A 19,526-nucleotide genomic window follows, 5' to 3' on the forward strand; every position below is an offset into this window, starting at 1 on the left:
AGTAGACTGAAGGAGAAATGATAGTAGGGCTACTAAATAGAATGTGTTGAGAGACAACACAGGAAACTCCTGGAATAGGATCGGGAAGACAATTCTTTCCGCGACGAGATCGATGGCACTGGCGAAGTGATCTCTTTTCATGATCCATGGAAGCCGGTTCGGCCCTCCAAATATTTTGAAGCTCTGAAAACCTTTTGTGGATGACTGGCAACATTTTTTCCCTCAACGGCTACTGTTGAAGCCGATATTTCCCAGATTCTCTGGGCGAGAAATGAATTTAGGAGAAACTTAGCTGACCTGAGTTTGGAAGCACTGTTACAGTGCAAACGATTTAAGTCTATTCAACAGCTGTAACAATGAGCTGTTGAGCGTGTTTGTTAGGCTTTTCTTTCTTTTTTTTGCTTATTGGCACCGATTCCGATGAATACTGCAAATTTTGTGGTTTCGTTTGATATTATTAACCTATGAAATCGTTAGGTTTTTTTTCTTCCTATTGTTTGTTGGCACTGATTATAAGTGGATGCTGCACATTTTGTGGTGTCTTTTGACAAACTAGCCGAAATAAAGCGTTTTTGTGACTAATTCGAGGCTGAAACTATCTATTTAGAGGACGATGCCAAAACTGCCAAAAATAAAAATCGAAAAATGCCAAAAATAAGTTATTTTTGGCAGTTTTGGCATATGCCAAAAATAACACGGCCTGCTAATACTTAAATGGCAGCATCAAATGAAGTATCCTATATTGAGCTTAGAGTTGCATACATTTGCCGCAATTACATTTTGAAGGTTCCTCGGTCTGTCACGTCAAAAAGGTAGAGAACCATTGTTCTAGCGTAAATGGCATTATATTTCATTGGCGATTGCGCAACGTTACTCGATCGAATCTCCAGATCATTCATGCGGCTAAGACGCCAAAATACTCAACTCGACGTCCTAACATCCGATATAGAACCGAATCACTCATAGTCTACTAGATTTCGTCATTCACTAATGCCTACCTGGTTCCTCCTTTGGATTGCTACCATTTGTCACTGGCGAAAATCTAACCTTCCATATTCAAACCATGGTAAGCACAATCTGCCACTCAACCGTAACAGAAACCACTCACCGCCTAAGAAACTTAAACCATTTGAATTCCGTAACAAAATGCATCAAATAGGACTTGGAACAAGTTCATACATCAAAAATAGAACCAAGATTTCATAAAATAACGGCCCGCTCGGGCAGATTCACTTCTTCTTGGGCGGCGTAATTGTCGGCGGCGGCATCAGGCGATTAGAGTCGACCCGAGCATGCTTTGGATTAGCATGCGACCCGTTGCCTAAAGAAAACACCGGATTATACCTTGATTGGGCGATTGAAAAGATGCACGCAGGAGCCACATGCATAGCCAGGATGAAAATTATTGGGCAAAATGTTTTAAACGAGGGGCATACGCGGACTAGTTACAAAGGGTCCATGAAAAGCCAACGCTTGAATGTAGAATTATAAAACTACATTGCCCTTGTTTATGAGATCGATCATTATTATTGACTTATGTCGTTACTTTCATTGCTAATCACTCTGGGACGATTTTTTACATTTTGTCAAAATTGTAGAGTTAGGTAAAAAAAGTCAGAATTATTTGCCAAAGTCAAATTTTTTTTGCAACCTGAATTTCGCTTGTGTCGTAGATTTTGCACTGTCAGTGACGTTTTACAGCTTGTAGCCTTACTTTATAGGCCTACCGTTGCAGACAGCCCATTGTGAATCATAAACATTCGAATGAAACAAATAGGTTGACATGGTGTTATGCTCAACGCACCGCAATATCCTAACTGAAGCAAGACTGCGAGGGCATTGCATGGTTCTTATATCAAGAAGCGCATGATGTAAAATTGTGATGTATACACCATTGCCAGAATGAAGCAACAGGGTTTGTTACCAGCAGTGTACGCACAACTTCAGTGTTGTCAGCCAACAACTGCTGCTGCTGTTGAACGTTCTTTCTCCATTCTTGGCAAGCTACTTAGTAAGGACAAGCACTTCCTACCCGAGAATGTAGGAAAGTATCTTTCGTTGCACTACAACAAATTTCAATTATTTCTACCATAATACGTGATGTCACTACTGGAATTCTTCATAGGGCCAGATTTTGTTAAAATAAAGTTTTTTCACGTAAAAATTTGTTAGAAGGTCAGAAAATGTCAATATTTTAATTTTTTAGGTCAAAATCTTTCGTTTTTGAGGTACAAAATAATAGCCCTACTAATCACGGTCACAATCAGCTACATTGACGATAAGAAAACCAATATCGAACATCCAACGCTCAAATTTGGAGGGGTGTTGGCGGCGTTTGCACCCCGCTTGACCACGTGTCTGTATGTCAGGTAATTGCGGTTGAGCTCCGATCATATCCCAACTTACTTGGTCGCTTGGTAGCGTCCCCAGGATGGGGCTGATGACCCGGCGCTTTGGTCCGGTACCTTCTCTTGTCGATGACGTCGAACAAAAGCTCTTTCGTGACCGGATGTTTGATGCTCCCACAAACAGCTGCACAAGAAAGTTCAAGGAAAAATGAAGCCCCTCAACAAGGGTGCTGTCAGGGTTAAGTGGGAGAGGGACGAAATAGCAGCCGATCAATTTGCATTTGACATCAACATCTAAAATACTCCGGTTAAACCAGGAGTTCTCAACCTGGGGGGCGCGAGAGGCTCTCAGGGGGGGCGCGAGAAATTGACGAAGTCAGTATAGGGGGGCGCGAGAAATTGACAAAGTCAGTATAAATTGTACGTGTCTGAACATGTGTTTCACATCCATTAGGAGAAGACGATTAATGAAGATGAAATTTATTCCATATTCAAGAAAGCTTGCAAAATACAAACTCTAGAAACCGCGCTCAACGGAGTATAGTCTGATTTCAACTTCATTTGAGCAAATTTTTGAATCTCTTTGGAGATATAGAGAGCAATTCCCACGTGTAAGTCATTCATTGCTTCATAGCTTTGACAGTAGCCTAAAGCTTGTCGCGCTGGGCAGCTCTTGTTAGTAGCTTGCGAACTGCACTGCCTAAGACAGACTTAGATGCAACATAGGTTGCCCGGTTTCGCCCTCAATTAGACTATAAATCAACACAATTTAATTCATTTCCAAAACTGATCAAATTTAGCCTGGCAGGACAGAACGACGCCTTGCTCTCTGTACTCACTACCAGCATCAGGATTAGTCTCAGGGTGACCTACCTTGAAATTAATTAATGGATGTCTTGTTCAATGTTTTTTTTTTGTTATTTTCAAACAAGTTTGGAGAAATTTGTCAGCAATGTAAAAGACTCAACAACTGGAATGCAGATTCAAAATTGGCGTAAGATATACCTTATGTATACTATTATATCAGGGGTGGGCAGCCTGCGGCCGTAGAAGGGAATTTGAGCGGCTGTCGACGCCTAATTCAATTAGTATGTGTTGGCGGCCGTAGACATGCAAATTGCAATTACGAATTCACTACCGCATTTTCGAGAGATTTTAATTAATCTTGAAATTTTCTTCGCCCTCCGCGCAATTCAACAAGACTTCATTTTTCGATTCTAATGCAGTAGCGCCCTTCTTAATCTGAGCCGAAATGGGAATTGGCAAGAAATAACAATTCGTTCGCAACCCTGAAAAATTTTCGCGCTCCGCGCGACATTATGCACCTCCCGGCAACTATTCATAACATTGCCACTCGCGATTTCGGTGCGTACAATAGGCCATTGTGAAAAGTAGAATAGTCCGGAGTTCACCGGGAATGGATATGGACTGGACAGTTTACCATAGGAATTTTCTGTCCAGATCGTTCATTGCGGCATTGCCCTGGAATGCGGCCTTACGCTACATAAGCAATCGAAATGCGGCCATGATTATCAAAAACGTTGCCCACCTCTGTATTATATGATGTGCTCTTTTTGACATGACGATAAATGCAAGGGGGGTCAGGGGGGCGCGATATTTTTGACCATCTCCAAGGGGGGCGCGTGTCAAAAAAGGTTGAGAACCACTGGGTTAAACCATATTAGTGACAATAAGTGCACTATCAAAAGTTCAGTTCAGTTTGTCACTTAAATTTATTAATCCCAACATTAGAAGATAGCGATGAAATGGAAATACACGACGGAGACAAATAGCCTTGAAGCAGACTTGAACAACTAGATCAGTGGTTGTGTGGTTCCCAACCTTTTTCGTCTCGTGGACCCCTTGGCCGATATTTGAGCTAAAATTCCCCCCCTATGAATAAGGTGCCTGTGACTAAAAAAGGTGTTTATTACCGCACAACCATTTATTGACTAAACAATTTATGGCCAAACATAACAGAGGGTGTGATATCTACGGAGGGCATTTAAACATTTACCTAGCTTAAAATCCGCCAAAGAAACATACAGTTACAAAGAACCAGTTTCATATTTAACAGTTCTACCATAAAAATCTAAAAACCTTGTGAACTCAGTGTATCTTCCGATACAACCCTGAAGCCAGATTCCCCCCTAAAAATTTCAAAATTCCCCCAAGGGGGGAATTCCCCCCGGTTGGGAACCACGGAACTAGATGATTCTAGTTGCCAAATTAGATTAATCAGGGCGAAATGCTCGTAATCTAATTCTAATCTGATTTGTAAAAGTTACTTTGCTCTAATTCTCAGCTGATCTGTGAAATACTTTTATGCTCTAATTTCAATTGTGATCTCATATCTGGTTTCCTGAAAATGCTACAGGAGAACTGCATGGTGGGAAACGAGCCAAGCTTGCTGTACAGACATTTTCCAACATCACGTTTATAACTGATCTGCATACCAAATATCTATTTGTAATTGGGAGTTACCGAGTGTATGTATGGGCAAAGCATTGAAACTATGACATATCACAATGCGACCATTCACTTTTTCCACGCCGAACAGCAGACCGAACGGATTTAGCGATTTCGGATGAAATCATATATCGAATTCACAAACGAATACAATTCCTCAAAAATCATCAAAAATTCCAACAAGAGTGTTGTCCATATCCAAATCGGTATCAAAGAATGTTAATCCAAGCTCGAAGATATGCTCGTATCACTTAACATCAGAACTACGCTAGAGTTAAGCGGTCGACACAAAAAAAACCTTAAGACTCACACATGGCAGTGGTGTAGGAATTGGGAAAGCTCTTGTCGGTACGTTCTCGCATGAACTTCCACGAATTATTCTCAAACGTGCATTCGATGATCTTGTTATTGTACTGCTGTAATGCCTTTGTCACCTGTAGTAGAGTATTTCAAAAGAGGTTACCGATAACCAGAGGTGGCCAATAACGTAGTACTTCCAGTTTTTACAAGTACGGAAGTAGGTTGATTGTACTATTTACTCAAGCAACACGAATGTTCTACTCAAATACAAATAGAAGTATCATTTCCAAACTACTTTGAGTAAAAATAAGCGGCCCTGGGTTAGCTATCACCTTCATTTTAGCAAAGGGCGGGTCATGCTGGCCGACGTACAGCAGCCCCAGCGTCTCGTTGAGCATTCCCTCGCCAGACACTTTCTGAATCTTCAACCGGAAATCGACGCTGTTCAGTGTGGACGGCTTCCATTTCAGGATGTCGTCATTTCGGCCAGAACGGTACGGCTGGCAAAAAGAAACACGTTTTCCTCAGACAAGTTCACGTGTACGATACATCTTGCTGACGACATGAAGTAACAGCACAAATTGAAGTACCCCTATTCTGTGAATTACTTTTACAGTTGACAGTTGCAGATTGGCACTTATATGCAGTTTAAACCGCGAGCCATGTCGATTGAGGAAAATGGACGTAGTCCTTTGAACTGTCAACTTCATCAAAATTCGTAATTGTAATGGTTCTTAATCTTGTCATTCCCTTTCTGAAAAGGAGCAATGGAGGACAAAAAGTTCAAGAACCACTGAATCAACCGATACAAAAACTAAAAAAAACATGGCCATAAATCGGTTTGCGCTTCAACTTTAGTGTATCTAGGAATGTCGCTTAATAGATGTTGTTTCAAAATTGACTCAACAAACCAAGACCCAGTAAACACACTGCACATAACAACGGCAGTGCAGCAAACTTACATCTATCGGATGCGCAGATGCCGGCTGAAATATTAATCCGTCCACCTCGTGGCTGATCTGCTTGGAAAACCTGAAAAAATGCGTCACCGAGTCAGCTGCAGCAGAGCCTACACATTTCCTACAGGAATGGGTGTAGTCAACGTTCTGCGCAATTTATTTATATTGCAATGGTTCCAGGACTACAGTAGTGGCTTTCGGGTAGGCCCTTGTGTCATGTATTTGAATATAGAATTCAAGCTGTGCGTAGGACTAATACTAACAAACCGCTGATACGGTCTGCTTGGTGACAATTGACTGCCAGAAACAGATTTTTGATATTGTCCGTAGGGTCAAAATTCTCATACGGTTAGTTCATGTCTCGGTGAAAAACTGAAATTCCTCGCAAACCGTTGCTACCGTAATTTCAGTCTGGACCATCTGGCAGAGTCGTCTGACGCAGTTCATTAACTCATTGATATTTTGATGAAATATCTAGAAAACGCAGCGGCCCGTGTTTCGGCAGACCATATCCTTTTTCATATAGTTCGATAACCTAGTGATCTCATCTTTTGTTGTATAGTAATTGTGCTCCTTAGTACAAGTCATGGCTAGGTTAATAATGTCAAAATCCACATTTACTTCCAATTCACGCCTCAAACCCATGTCTTTTATTGGTGCGCTGCAGGTTACCGGCCGATAAGTTTAAAAAATAATCTATTTACGGAATGGAACCCATTGCTCACAAACAACTAATGTTACATTGTTACAAGGGAAAGGGGGAGAACATTTAGGTGTGTATGAGATCTCAAAAGTTGAATCCAAATCTCGACACTAGGTGCCAACTTACTGTCCATCGATGAGTTCATGCGCAGTGGCGATGTCCCAAAACTCCTTAATCCTCACACTGAACGCCTGCCTGGTCCGGTCCAGCAGGCCCTGCCGCATTTTCTCGTGTCTGGGACCGATGATCTCCTTTTTGATGCAGGAGAGACGCGTCAAGAAGTCACAGTCGCCAACCGGTTGGCCCTGGAATGAAATAGACCTGGTCAACTATTAAAAACGGTGTCATTTCATAATATATCACACATTCATTAAAAAAGCCTGACCAATATTTATCGTTGTCCAATGATGTCATCACTCCTAGAATTGATGCAAATGAAAGAGTCTGCAGTTCTGTTGGACTGATTTATGAGGACTATTCCAGTTCAATTTTTGGTGAAAATGAAGAAAAGCTGTGTTTGCTGAGCCACAAACACGCCCGCCGGTTTAGAAGTAGGCTACTAGACTCTAAATCAGTGGTTCCCAACCTTTTTATGCTAATTCCCCACTTCCGAATTATTCCGAGCCTTCATTCCCCGCCTAAAATCTTTATATCCATATCCACCCTTTAAAATGCTATCTCCAATAAAATTTTGCAAGACTTTGCTTAGTAAATAGCACGTGCTATTGGTGATTGTTAAGATCCCCGGAATTGATCAGTACACAATAAAATTACCACAGCAGTGAATTGGTAACCAAAAACGCACCCCCGTAAATATGTATCTATACCCCGATGCGCAGCCAACAGAAAAATAGGAGGGGTTTGAAAATTTTCCAAATGCGCGGGGTAGCATCAATTTACGTACGTAAATGCAGAATAATACATGGGTCAGATAAACTTCCGGATGTTGACGATCTCATGCGTGTGATATAGATGTAAGCCGCCGTAAACTACACTTTCGCACAGTACTAAAAAAACTTGAAATAACATAAATATGTAATTTCATTTGTAACGAGTCCGGATGTGCTATTAGTTAGCAAGTCCATGATCTCCCTTGAATACATGTTCAGCAATATGAGCTCTTAATACAACGAAGCAGAATTTTTCTATCACTATGTTTCGTGACCGATGATGGTGTGCAAATGAGTAAAAACATTTGCTGGAGATCGCGTGTCGCTATCCAGGCGATTCTCGCTAATTGGAGGCACTGATATTAAGAATCGCTGAATTGCAAATGAGGTAAGAAATATTCGAGATACGATCGGCATTTCAAAACGCCATTTAATAAAGGAGAATATTACTGTGAAGATTTTTGCAAAAGTGAGTCTATTCCCCACCAGAAATCCCGAAATTCCGCACTAGTGGGGAATTCCCCACCGTTTGGGAACCACTGCTCTAAATCAACTTAGCAAGTACTTTATTGTAAATCAAATTCTGGTCAAGCGGTTTTTCCCCTATTTTTAACGCGGACCCAAAAATTTGTGTCTGCGTGGACTCCCTAATTGCAAATTTTGGGAAGGTGATGACTAAAAAAGATCTACCATATTAGCGTTAGCATCGTCTGTTTACTATTGTGACCGGTTTTGAGCACTGTATATAAGACAGTCGTGGTTCAAAAATAAGGACGACATAGTTTTATAGTTGTAGTTTCATGATTGGGTTTCAATAGACCTCTTCAAAGTACTCTTGGACTACAGGTTAAGAGCCCCTGTGTAGCTAACTAAGTCAGCATAAATCATCAGCTCCACCGACAAAAATATGTTATATCGGCGATATATATATATAAATAATATAAAAACAAGGTCACTCAAACTCACCGAGAACAATATAATATCGTACATAAGATATCTTGGCACGGTCTGCCCGTTCACAGTATCAAGAATCATTTCCCCGTCAATGAGGGTGTCCGTCAAGTGGTCGTGAAGATTTTTACGGTGAATAAACTCGAGGTTGGATATCTGTAATCAGCAAGCATGGAGTAAAAACCTGTGCCTCGCAACAAAAACAAATGTTATTGGGTAGGGCAAACTTTAAGGCGAACAGGCCAGACATAGGTAAAAGACCACGACAGCAGATCAGTGTTGGGATCACTTGAGACATGATTTGGCTGCAGTAATATTTTTTGAACGACTCGGAGTTGACTTGACTGGAAGTCGCAGAATTTGAGATGACTCGACTCGGGTCACTTTGAAATTCTGCGTTACTGGACTTGAAATTTATTTTAATCGCTAGAGTAAAAATATGATAACAGTATGAAAAATAGGACTTGATCCAAATGCTGCCACACGTCGGCTGCTTCCATGAAAATTGACCAAGTTGGTGATGGTGACGGTGGTCAGAATGAATAAATCTAATCGGACCATAGATCATGAAAGTTGCTCCAAATAGGCTTTTACAAGTACAGAACGTCAATATTGCAATCAACAACGTTAATATTGAAAAATATATTGTACTCGAAGCTTTTCGGCCGATTCTCATCAGGAGTGAAAGTCAGTAAATGTATGGGGAAGAAATTTGGCAATAATAACAGATTGTTTGTTGTAAAAATTATTAACAGGTTATTGAACAAATTTTGCCTACAATAGTCCTATTTTATCGATTTGGGTGTTTTTGGGATTAGTTGTGCTTATCTGAAAAGTGTCAAACTAAGCTAATTCATGAACTCGTTTTGTAATTGCGTTGGACTGTTTGTATGTGGTATTCATGGTGTTTGTTGACTACTATGGTCATTTACACCAGGCCGATATTCTTTATCTTTGATTCCGTTACTGCCGACTTGTAGCACGACCCACTTCTATGCTTTTTATGTGACACCGCTTACGTGGATGAGGTGGCGCGGAGGAGCCTAGATAAACCTCCAACACTTAGACAGGAATTCTGGAGTCGACCTCGGTCGGACTCGAACCCGCAACCCAGTGGTGTTGAAGCTGTGGATTGTACCACTATGCTATCTCGCCACACAATTGCGTTTGACTGGCTACAAAAGCAAGCAAAACTGCCAGTGCATTGCAACTAAACTCATTTTATATCACCGTTTTTAGTAAAAGCCTGCAAGTTCAGATATATCGGCCGTATAACACGAGTAGACCTACACTAGATCTAGGGAAGGGCTAGGTACCGAGGTGTTTGGATCCTACCTGAAACACTGCGTTGTCCCGATCAATCATGTAGACTTGGTCTTTTCCGTTGATTAGCATCATGTACCGAACACCATCCGCTTTCCAGCTGACCTGATACGATTTTTGCATCAACAGTTTGATATTTTCCAAAGTCATCGAAACAGGCTGGGCGCCGGGGAATCCGTTTCTGTAATAATCAGATGTGCTAATCGGAGCAGATAATATCAAATTCAATATTTTAAAATCTAAATCCCACTCAAGTCCAAACATAGAATTCAATTTGTATCAGTTCAAATCCAGTTCAATGCTGCGCCAGTCTTCAATAATAATGTTAGTCTACTACCACTATCTATTCTAAAAATGGTTATAGTTAATCAAACCCTACCAATACAATATTACAATTTCCTGCACGACATCACTGAAGGAATAGAGCTTGGCTTTAGACATGGCAATTTGTGGCCGCGAGTGCTCATTGTGATCTGGCAACCCTCTTTGACGTAACACTCTGGGCGGAACCCTAATACGCCTGAGAAATTGCTACTTCATCTGCGACTTTTATTCTGTCATAGGTACCAAGGCAAACGAAACCGTACTTTACTTTGGCCATTTGCAAATGTTCTTGACCCTGTTTTGAACTTGCGACAACGTCGGTTGTACCGATATCTGCTGCACGTCGGGAATGTCGGCCCCCTCCACGAAGGTTTTCACTTTCACCTGAAAAACGCGAAAATCGGCACAGATTCGCAACCAACGCAAACAAAAAACTTACTCTGACGTGCCGCACACGGCCGCCGGACCCAGACTGAATTTCTTGCCCATTGTCATCGACTGAAATTTGGAATTGCACGTTTAAAGAGGCAGTATCAAAAAGACAATCGGTGGTGGTTAATGCTACCACATACTTTCACAATGCTCATAGTCATACATAAGCAGAGGTGGTCAAAGTAGTCAAGAAAGCTACTCAAGTAGAAGTAGAAGTACCGACGGAAAAATCTACTCAAGTACGAGTAGAAGTACTTCTTGAGTAAGCAGTCTAAAACTACTTGAAGTAGAAGTAGAATTGACTGACTTTAAATTTACTCAAGTAAGTAAGTAGTTGTGAAAACGATCGTAATTCGTTCACATGGATTGTCAAAAGGTTCAAATTGAGCTATGCGAAAGGTGCCGAGCTTGATTTATATTGATGCATACCAGGAGGTATCCAATTTTCGACAGCATAAGCATTCGTCCACATCATGGGATGAAAATGACAGTATTGATATGGAAATGCGATACTAATCCTCTGTTTACTCGAACAGAACGTTTTAGAAAATATCGTGGTATGGCGCCCTTCCCCCCATATTTAAGGCCCGTAGTTTAGTCAAAGAGCAATATGGAAAATTGGTATAGCATACGGTGTAAAGTAAACACTTTGCACGATTAGTAAACATTAATAAAAATATGGGGATCGTAAAAATCCCATATTGTGTAGCTTTACTTCCGGAAATTAAAGGCATTACTACACTCGCTTCCATACTTCTACATGTATGTTATCCAAACAAAAGAACTGATATTAATTAGAACTCGAAGTATATGATACTGGGAATTGAAAGTGAAATATAAATACTATTTCTAAAAGCGTCTTTAGTCGAGAAAGTTTCGAAGGTTGGTATGCTAAAACAGCTCTGATACTAAAAAAAGTCAAAGTCCAATTTTCCAGATTAGAACATGCCATGGACTGCTAGATTACGATATGATCAGTAAATGCTAGATTGCGAAACATCAGTTTCAAACGTTATGATGAGCCATAATATTATATACTGTGATGAAATATTTGATATGGATGAAGGGCGACAATGATCGAGGTGTGAACGGTACCACGCCAACCCGCTACCTAAACTATATTCACTGATACTTTCGTGAAATCATACTGGTTAGCCTACCCCGTATCAACTGTGCGCGAAGCGCGACAAAAATTCTGGGCTTTACTCAACTTTGTTGAAAATTAAATGTTGATACTAAGTGAAAACAGCCCCGAAATTCCTCAAGCTATCTTCCAAATTGGAGGATTAAACAACTTCTACTTGACAAACTGAAAAAAGCGAAAACTAAGTAAGTAGATCACAAAATATTTCGAAGTAGAAGTACCGAAAATCATATCTACTTGAGTAAGTACCAGAAGTGGAGGAAAACTACTTGAGTACTTCGAAAAAGTAGAAGTACTTCGTTAATGACCACTTATGTACATAAGACAGATGGGAAGGAGCCGCACGGAGCAGAGTGTGTTACCTGCAGCCGACAGAAAAATTGTCGTCCGAGTAAAATTTTGATACATTACTTCTACTTGAACTTGAGCACACAGACGACTACTTTTGGTCATAGCCACGCTCTAATAACGGGATGTATCAAAGTCTACAAATTTACCAAAAGTACATCATTTCTGCGTTACTGCATAGCCTACGCGAATGAAGCAACACCTGATAATACTGGGAAAACAACTTTTGTCCGCAAAGATTTAGAAATTAATATCCAGTAACCTCAACTATTTGCATAGATAGGATACTTGCGTAGGATAGGATTGTTGAACATAGACATTCTTAAATTGACAGGATCACCATTACAATTGGCATTGACACAAAAAATCAAAGAACAGTAAGCAAGGATAAATGAACATAACAGCACGAAGAGGGGAAATTTCAAAATTCCATTTTACCATTGGCTTCTGAATCGTCACATTCCGTATGCCAGGGTGGGAGAGGGGGTGGTGCTGGGGCGTCGGCCGCATCCCCATAGCGCCGAAACAGCTCTTGGATGTAGTGACCTTTTATAATTCCAGGCGGTCTCGCTTGAGCGAATGCCATAAATGATGCTTCAACACTGAAACAGGATATTATGGTCTGTTGCATATTAAAGGAACGGAAACGTGGCCTTGCCTGATAGTGGCCACTATGTCAATGATATGACCGGTAGCAAATTCGGATAGGCTATATAGCGGATATGCCGATGGATTTGGAGTCTTCCAAATAACCAGTACCTAATACGTCTGACAAATCACAGTTAATACAGGAAAATTATCAAGACATTCACAAGTGATAAATGTAAAGGACTCCATAATATAAATACCGGTAGATGTTAGTACGGTCGGCGACCTACGATAAGTTATCATTGGCCCAGATATCCTACGCACACGCAGGGCATTGAAACAAGTACGGTACCCATCATCAAGTTTATCCCATCGCTACACTTTAATTAGGGATGGCTAATAGCCTACGTATTATTGATTTTAAACCAATTCGAACCATATCCTTGGAAGATGTCTCAAAGCGAGAATCAAAATGTACCAATTACTTCAGAGCAGGTAGTCGCCAACACGCGGCCCGCGACATGATTTGAGATTTAGGAGGAACGCTTAGTAAATCATTTTGAAATGCTGAAATTGATTTCAGTTTGATATATTGTTGTTGTTCAAAATTAGCTGATATGAATGAGCATAATTATTGCCTTCACTTGCGATGGCCCAGACACTGCCAAGACCGAGACGCTTACAAAACAAGATCAAGCTTTACGAAGAAATAGTTTTCAAGCAATTACCGTGTCTAGCTAACTCCAAGTTTGTCAAATAGAATGAAAGTGACGGTCATGACATTTTTGTTGTATCTGGATTTCCTTGACAAAAAATTTTAGCTTTCGTGGTAACCATGCCCGTTGTCCATGTCACAGAGCACAGTGCTATAATGATGTAAAGTTTTAAAATCGTGGTTGTTAGACTGTGTGTTCCATCCATTGTATCTCGATATTGAACTCATGCGGTCCGCGGCCTCTACGAAATTTGAAAAGTGGCCCGCGACCCGTTTTGAGTTGGCGACCCCTGCTTCAAAGTCACAAGTCGATGACGCGGTGAAAGATGTTAGAAGTTGTCAGCATATGCAAGCATGTACCGGTACGTACAATTATTTCGCACTGTCCGCAATCATTTGAATCACCGGTGTTTCAAAGCAATATAGGTAAGCCTATATCATCCAAGTCACTGTAAGTGCCACGGTCCTCATGGACATCACCACTGAATTTTCTTACCTCCAATCTAATTTCTCAATCAGATATGCAGAAATAAGGAATCCTGTTCTGTTATATCCGTGCGTACAATGTACTCCGATAATGGCGAGTGGACTGCTCCTAATCAGTCTGTCACATAAGTTCACAAAAAGTCTCGTATTCTCTTCGTCTGGGCATTCACCGTGTCTGAAACATCAATGCACATAGCTCGAAGGACGCTTCCGACTAACGTACATAGACATACTATGGGGCTATGTATGAAAGTATACTATTCAGAAATAATCAGATTTATGCAAATGTAGTACGGTATTTCTACACATAGCTTGTTTTGCTATACGTAATCATAGGCTAATGTATATTATATGATCACTTGAAATACGGGCAAAATTTGGTTATGGGCGAATTTGAGACCCCTGACCTGGCCTAATAACCGAACACAGTTTAATTTCCTCTGCAACATCACAGTGGTTCGACTATCGAGATGGGAGGGAGCCAGTGAGGTTATAGAGTCTGCCTCACCACGCACACGAACCCGATGTGCTGGTCACCTAATGGGGATAAGATAGTCATATTTACACTCATCTAATAGACTACAATTTGTCGAAATTATCACATTGTCTGGAGAGTTGCAGCTAAATCCACATATCTCATCGATGTTCTAGTTGTAGGAAAACAAATTTGCAGAATATTACCCTTTGCATGCCACTTTCTGATGGATGATATTCATTTCTGTTATTTCATTTTTTCCGTAAAATCTAGTTGTGTTGGTGAGATCTATAACTGCAGACATTTTCACTTTTAATCCGGCAAGATACGCGAGCAGCATCTTTGGATGAAACCTGAAATTGTGAAGAAAAATCAGAGATGTTGGTTAAATCGACACAGTGATATTAAGTTTTATAATGTGGATGGAATTTTGGTAGGCTATCATTTCGCCCGAGTTGGGATGGGATGACTCCTCGTTTGACACACCATGTGGCATTTTGACAATTTCAAAAAATCCGCGAGGCTACTCACAATTAATGCCAAAGACGGAAGCCCAATACAATTCAAGGTTGCATATATATACATGCCTCACCATTGTTCAAATAGCCAACTGTCTACATAATAGCAGCCGATGTGTCATCGAAAAATACTCGCACTCATATCACACCAGAGACATAGATCCTGCCGAGTAACTTGACAAACACTAGACCCACTCTATACCATAGATCTATCATGGACCAAGGCACGAATCACAGCGGGGTATTTAAAAAAAAAAACTACATGCAATAGAGATAAATCCCGTTCGGCTCATTTCCTCTAACTCTAACTATAGTGTAAACTGTAAAGTAAAAGCATGCCAGCACAGCCGAACTATCCAAATGGTATTTACCATTACTGTGATGTAACAGTCCCGCCTCACTGCATCGCTAGGGGTAACAAGGCCGTTATCATTTTAGTACCTCTAGCCTAGCTCTTAACACTTACCGACATTCCTCTGGAACATCTTTGTCATATTTTGTTGAAAGAGGTGTCTTGAATGGAAGAAATTTACCTCCTACTAGCGCTCCTTTCCTTGGGCAATGTAGCCATCGTGGAGGTACGCTCATTCTACAGCGGTTTATCTATTGGTATCTACTGAAAAGCTAATAAGTGGATAAAACATAAACTGTAATGAACTGTAAATCCGTCAGTTAAGAAGGTAAAATATCTATCAACGCCTTTGAAATGAGCTAAAACCCAGGCGGTGCTGTTTGAGCTGAGCGGTGCCGGGGCGGGGTGAAAAACAACAACACAGGAATAAAACTACACTGTTGGTTGCCGCTCCACTCTCGATCCACTCACTGAGTGGTGCAGACTGCAAAAAGTGCAGAATGAATGAATCATCCGTCATGTCTGTACTCCTCGCTAGGTAGCCGTATAGTGTCCAGTTGAGATTTACCACTGAGCTAAAGAGCTATATAAATATTTGGTAGGCCTATATAATTTTTACAGATTCACAGAATCATGATTTTGGATTTTAACCGGACAGTATGGTTACCATATTTTGAGACTTTTGAAGTCGGACGAGATGACGGGTAATTCGAATTTTTTTCTAGAAATACTGTTGTGCTGGCCATTTTTCTAAATCTACACTCGGTCGACCCGCTCTAACACGTCATCGCAACCGTCGAGATCCGGTTTTGGCGATATTTATGGTGTTTTTTAGTAATGCCTGTGCAATCGCCTGCCTGTGCAATCGCCTGCCTGTCAAAGCAATATATATATCATTGGTCAAAGCTAAGGACGGTCTAGTCTGCCCTCAAGATTAGTGGACTCTGCAATCTGACATATCGACATCGCCTACCGACACATGCAGCATTCGTTTTTGCCGCTTACTTTTATGCTATCCTCTCTTTTATCCAGTGTGCATGCCTCTTATTTACATGCTGTAGGCCGGGAGTGGGCAACTTCTCCAGTCGGCGCGCCGGATATGGGAAAAGTGAAGTACTTGGCGGGCCGTATTCGATCCTTATTAGATGAAACACGTATTTATCCTAGGGTTACCATTACGTCCTCTTTTAAGAGGATTTGTCCTCTTTTTTCACTTTTTTGAAAGTGTCCTAGGAGGACGCCGAAATGTCGTCTTTCTCGAGAATTTTGTTTAAAAATAGGGTAAAATTGGAGAGGCGATACAGTAAATCAGCACTGAACTAACAATTCGGCGGGTATTTCGGAAGCTGGACCGTTAGATTGATCTTTTTTTAGTCAACCAGCTGATAATGTGAAAGAAAAACTGTATTTTGGGATCTGAGCCAGAAAGTTGACTTTTTTTTAGTCAACCGACCACGAAGTGGGAAATATTTGCCATTTTTTCAGGATTTTCCTCCGCTTGTGCAAGTCTAAAATTTTTGAAAAAGTGTCCTCTTTTCAGGTTTCCAAAATATGGTATCCTTAATTTATCCACCTATATATAAGGATTAAATCGTATTTAATGTAAATTTTACGTTTGAAGCATAGAAACCAAACAATTAAAAAATAATTATTATTGCAATGTATTTTAATATAGCTATTGAAGTCAATAAGTAATCTGTGGTACATCAAAGTTGTGAACAGGTTCTTTCAACTCTGGCGGCATATTGCACACAAAAAACAATTGAGCGATAAATAACTAAAAATAACTATTATTTGTGTCCGAAAACAGGAATAAATAACCTACAGTCACTATAATTTGACGTAGTGAGAAAGCAGTGGACACGACAGACACAAATTATTGCACACAAAATTGCACACAAAATATTGCACACAAAAAACAATTGAGCGATAAATAACTAAAAATAACTATTATTTGTGTCCGAAAACAGGAATAAATAACCTACAGTCACTATAATTTGACGTAGTGAGAAAGCAGTGGACACGACAGACGTCAGTACTGTGGCCGCCGGCCGTATGTTGCGCGCCCCTGGTATAATGTGTTGTGTACGAACGAGGTGTTGAGATTGCTTTCCAAATTTACCAAGATATCAATTCATTACGGTTCAGTACATGCGTAACGGCCGGTACACTGTAAAAAATAAAAACCTCGATTTACCGCGAAATGTTTGGAAGCACGGTAGCCAGACATTTCGTGGTAATCTGACATTACCGTTAGTCAATGTAAATTTAACTTACACTCGTCCGTTAATCTCACTTTACACGCCAGACTGTAATGTTACAGTCACCTCCGGTACATCCAAACTACATGTTCTCCTGTACATTTACTACCGATACTGTCATTTTACCGCCTACCTACCTACGTCCTACATGCTGTCCCTGTAAATCAGGATTACATACCAGCTTGTAAATTCACGTACATCCATACCTATCGCAAAGCAACCCGATACTAAAATATAGCAAAATTTTCTTCACATTCCCAAAACGACATTGAAACAAACTGTATATTCATTCATGATATCACAATGAAGTGGTTATCGATGGGAAAGTATTGCTGCTGGAGGTCTAATTCTTCTTTAGGAGACATGCAGTAACACGAGTGGTCTCAAGAAAAGGTGAATTAATTCCACCACCGGCCAAACTTCCAATTGTTTCTTTTTCTCGTCCTCATTCCTTCTGTGTAACTAGTATCTTGCAGTTCCACTAAAAAGAATTCATGAGTAAGTCGCTATCTAAAGCAAAGTTCCTAACCTAGACATGACATTATGAAGACTTGAGACAAATAGGCTAACAAAAATACAACATGTTTTGAAGTACCGGTACTGGTACATTGTGTGATGAAGGCTCCGCCTTGTACATGATATAGCAGAGATTCATGACTAACTTTATCTAATGTATTGAAGCAAATGGTTCCTCATTTGAGGTGGCATGTGTGCCAAACAAATCCAGCAGTGGATGAAAACATCTCTATGCTATGGCCCGAAAATGACATAACCAAGCCAACAGTTTCAACTTCTCCGCGACGGAGTATGTGGTGTCACAGGTCACTATATAAGTCGACTAATATCCCAAAATAGAACAGAGAATGCGGCGAATGAAATATTTCAATCATGAAATCAAAGTGGTGTGCACACTGCACAGTCGCAGATATTCACCGTAACAAATACTATGTAGTAGCCTACTGTACCTTTTACGATGCGTATCCCATTCAGCGTTCCTAGGAATCTTCCACGATCGTGTCCACTTTCTTCAAGCACAACAACCTTCGCCCCACCCTTTGCTCAAATCTCAATAATGGCCAGACGACGATACGACACTCGAACGATTTCGAAATAAGTGGTATTCATCCGCTGACATGCCACCAATAATATTTACTGGCCACGTTATAATGTTTGACTTAGGTCATTTCTTTTTCATACAGAAACATTTACCATTACATATAGTCCCTTTCTTTTCCATCTAATTTCGTATAGATTGATATTTATCCCAAGTGTTGTTCACATTCATGTCCACATTCAAGTCGAAATACAAGCAATTACTACTAAATAAATACAGTCCATCCTCAAGATTACCGGACCACGACTGACCTATCGATCTCGCTTCCCATGACATGCCGTCCTATTTATTGTCGCTTTCTTTTTCTATGCTATCTTCTTTACTTTCATTCAGTGTGCATGCCTCCTCTTTACATCGCCTAGGCCAAGGTGGGTGTCAGATTCCATAGACTGCTCCTTGTCGCTTCGACACCTTCCTGTCTTTTCATTGTATCGCATTTTTTGTGGTGTATTGAACTGATAAAATTGCTAATAAACCAATGATGATGATGATGATACTTACTGCAGTGCTCTTCAACCTTTTTCGACGTGGTACACCCTTTTAAGGTTTGCTCAAAACTCGTACACCCCTGTTCATTAGGGGTCTTCAAACATGACTATTTTTCTCAAATCGTACTGGCTTCTTGATAAAATTGTTAGGTTACCTAACTCAAGCCTACACATCAAATTTGGTTCTATTCCAACTAGAAGCCGCCTTGCTACGGGAGAGGAAAGTTTCTATTTACTATACAAAAATAAATAACGAAAAATTTGAAATTTTTCTGTTCACCCCATGAAAGTATTAGGTTGTCTATAAAAACTATGTTCTTCAAATTTGGTTCAATTCC

General features: G+C 40.5%; 1 protein-coding gene across 1 annotated transcript; it reads right to left on the reverse strand.

Annotated features, from left to right (window-relative positions):
• Positions 1-1,112: 1,112 nt before the first annotated feature.
• On the reverse strand, positions 1,113-15,783 carry LOC145457124 (mRNA-capping enzyme-like). Its single transcript, XM_080335292.1, has 14 exons — positions 15,440-15,783; positions 14,662-14,808; positions 13,991-14,155; positions 12,630-12,793; positions 10,707-10,765; positions 10,536-10,651; positions 9,956-10,124; positions 8,636-8,776; positions 6,906-7,084; positions 6,080-6,149; positions 5,450-5,617; positions 5,128-5,251; positions 2,407-2,532; positions 1,113-1,321 (listed from the first exon to the last, which is right to left on the reverse strand). The coding sequence occupies exons 1-14, from the start codon at positions 15,559-15,561 to the stop codon at positions 1,230-1,232; spliced, it is 1,842 nt and encodes a 613-aa protein (XP_080191418.1). The 5' UTR covers positions 15,562-15,783; the 3' UTR covers positions 1,113-1,229.
• Positions 15,784-19,526: the final 3,743 nt, after the last annotated feature.

The sequence above is a fragment of the Botryllus schlosseri genome, chromosome 2 (genome assembly GCF_051294905.1).
Source record: "Botryllus schlosseri isolate E-star chromosome 2, Bs_hap1, whole genome shotgun sequence".
Taxonomy (NCBI): domain Eukaryota; kingdom Metazoa; phylum Chordata; class Ascidiacea; order Stolidobranchia; family Styelidae; genus Botryllus; species Botryllus schlosseri.

What these genes read in the sequence shown, in the direction of transcription:
- LOC145457124 (XM_080335292.1), bottom strand. Translation starts at nt 15,561, where the DNA reads ATGAGCGTACCTCCACGATGGCTACATTGCCCAAGGAAAGGAGCGCTA. An exon ending in ACGATATTATATTGTTCTCG is followed by an intron (nt 7,085 to 8,635) that starts GTGAGTTTGAGT and finishes ATTTCATTCCAG; the next exon opens with GGCCAACCGGTTGGCGACTG. An exon ending in CATCTGCGCATCCGATAGAT is followed by an intron (nt 5,618 to 6,079) that starts GTAAGTTTGCTG and finishes TCTTTTTGCCAG; the next exon opens with CCGTACCGTTCTGGCCGAAA.